Source organism: Propithecus coquereli, unplaced genomic scaffold, assembly GCF_000956105.1.
Source record: "Propithecus coquereli isolate 6110/MARCELLA unplaced genomic scaffold, Pcoq_1.0 Scaffold299, whole genome shotgun sequence".
In the NCBI taxonomy this organism is placed as follows: Eukaryota; Metazoa; Chordata; class Mammalia; order Primates; family Indriidae; genus Propithecus; species Propithecus coquereli.
The window spans coordinates 1,592,151-1,593,960 of record NW_012148607.1 but is presented as its reverse complement, the minus strand read 5'-3'; the positions used below and the strand labels follow the sequence as shown (position 1 = coordinate 1,593,960).

The following is a 1,810-nucleotide window of genomic DNA, read 5'->3' as shown; positions in this document are numbered from 1 at the left end:
AAAGTTAATAAGTATATGCAACAAGTATTACAGAAGGGTCATCACAAAATAAGCTCCAAAAATATCTAAAATCTTAAGTAGAAAATTTAAAATCACTACATTTCTTTTTTTTTAAAAAAACTGACAAGCCTGGTAAATAGAATCAAGTAATGCTGTTAAATAATGACTTGCTCAATAGCTATCAAGGACTTCTATAATCATACCTGTTGGTATCTGGACACTGGGTATGTCAGCTTCACATCAAGTTTGGGATTGTACTGAGCAAGAGATTCATGATGATAGTGGTTAATGAGCTCCACCACAGAATTAAATGTCAGAGGATCAGAAAAGCCGTATTTACCATCCCGATGATAGATCTTTATTAACTTATTATTGCCTCCCTTCCTGTGAAAAACAAGATAACAACTGTAGACTTTTCCCTAAATTCTATTGAAGTATTAAGTACTACTTTCATATGGAGATGTGAAGCCTTGGTGTCACAAAATAAAGAAGTTTTACTATGCTAATGAGGCTGGAAGAGGTAAAAAGGCATATATAATTATGCGTGTAGAAGTATATATAATATCATATTATTTTCACAGCTATTTTTTTTTTTTTTTTGAGGCAGAGTCTCACTCTGTTGCCCGGGCTAGAGTGCCGTGGCATCAGCCTAGCTCACAGCAACCTCAAACTCCTCGGCTCAAGCGATCCTCCTGCCTCAGACTCCCGAGTAGCTGGGACTACAGGCATGCGCCACCATGCCCGGCTAATTTTTTTCTATATATTTTTAATTGTCCAGATCATTTCTTTCTATTTTTAGTAGAGACGGGGTCTCGCTTTTGCTCAGGCTGGTCTTGAACTCCTGAGCTCAAACGATCCTCCTGCCTCAGCCTCCCAGAGTGCTAGGATTACAGGCGTGAGCCACCGCGCCCGGCCTCACACCTACTTTTTTGTCCATAAAATACCTAGGTTATTGAAGGTCAACATATCTACACAGCATTTAATATCAATAAATTTAGCCCCCAAAAAATCACTTAACAGAAGCAAATTGTATCTTTTGTTTACTTTCTGAATGAATTTTCTAATTTAAATTCTACAATATTTTCTCAGGGAGAACAGATAATCTCTTTAGGACCTAAAGCTAGGTGGTTGTTACGTCTTTGCAGAGGAAGTAGATGCCATCTCCATATGAAGGGGATGATAAACATTTGTCACATAGTCACCAACACACTCAAAGTTTTATTGTTAATGCACAAACATAAGCTCGTTGAATGATTTCTAGGTGGGTAATTAATCAAGCATCTTACATTATTTTGTCTTTTACACTTGCTTATAATTCTCAGAAATGGCTATTTAGGGCATCACAACATATAAATGGTTCAAGTCATTCAACTATTTTATAAAGTATAGCTTTTGAAGAGCTATGTATATTAGATGAACGTAATTTGATGCTTGATAGTTCAGACCACCTTTGTTTACTGAGTCATACATATCCAAATGGTCCCTTAAAAGGTAATTTATAAGCAAAGTTTAAAATAGCAGTATTTTGTAAGTTCCATAAGGCATAATCTAAAACCATAGCAGGTTGAGTAATTATATCACAGCAAAATACCATACCATTCTCATTCAACTCTTCTTATAGCAGTATGCAGACTTAGTAGAAAAAAATATGCCTCCATATCTATCTCATGCTATTATGCATGATAAATGAGGCGTTGGGATTTGTGAAAGGTCAAACATAATAGGTTTGAACCTATGGATTGATTTCAATTAAACAATGCTAATGGGTTCAAAAATATAGTTAGATTTACTTTCCCCCTTCTCACTACTA

General features: G+C 35.7%; 1 protein-coding gene across 1 annotated transcript in view; it reads right to left on the bottom strand.

Moving 5' to 3' along the window:
• Positions 1–1,810, bottom strand: part of PIK3R3 (phosphoinositide-3-kinase, regulatory subunit 3 (gamma)) — a 133,671-nt gene that overhangs the window by 31,597 nt on the left and 100,264 nt on the right. Inside the window, exon 3 of the mRNA XM_012648918.1 lies at positions 204–384. Within this exon, the coding sequence (XP_012504372.1) occupies positions 204–384 (181 nt within the window). The remainder of the gene's footprint in view (positions 1–203; positions 385–1,810) is intronic.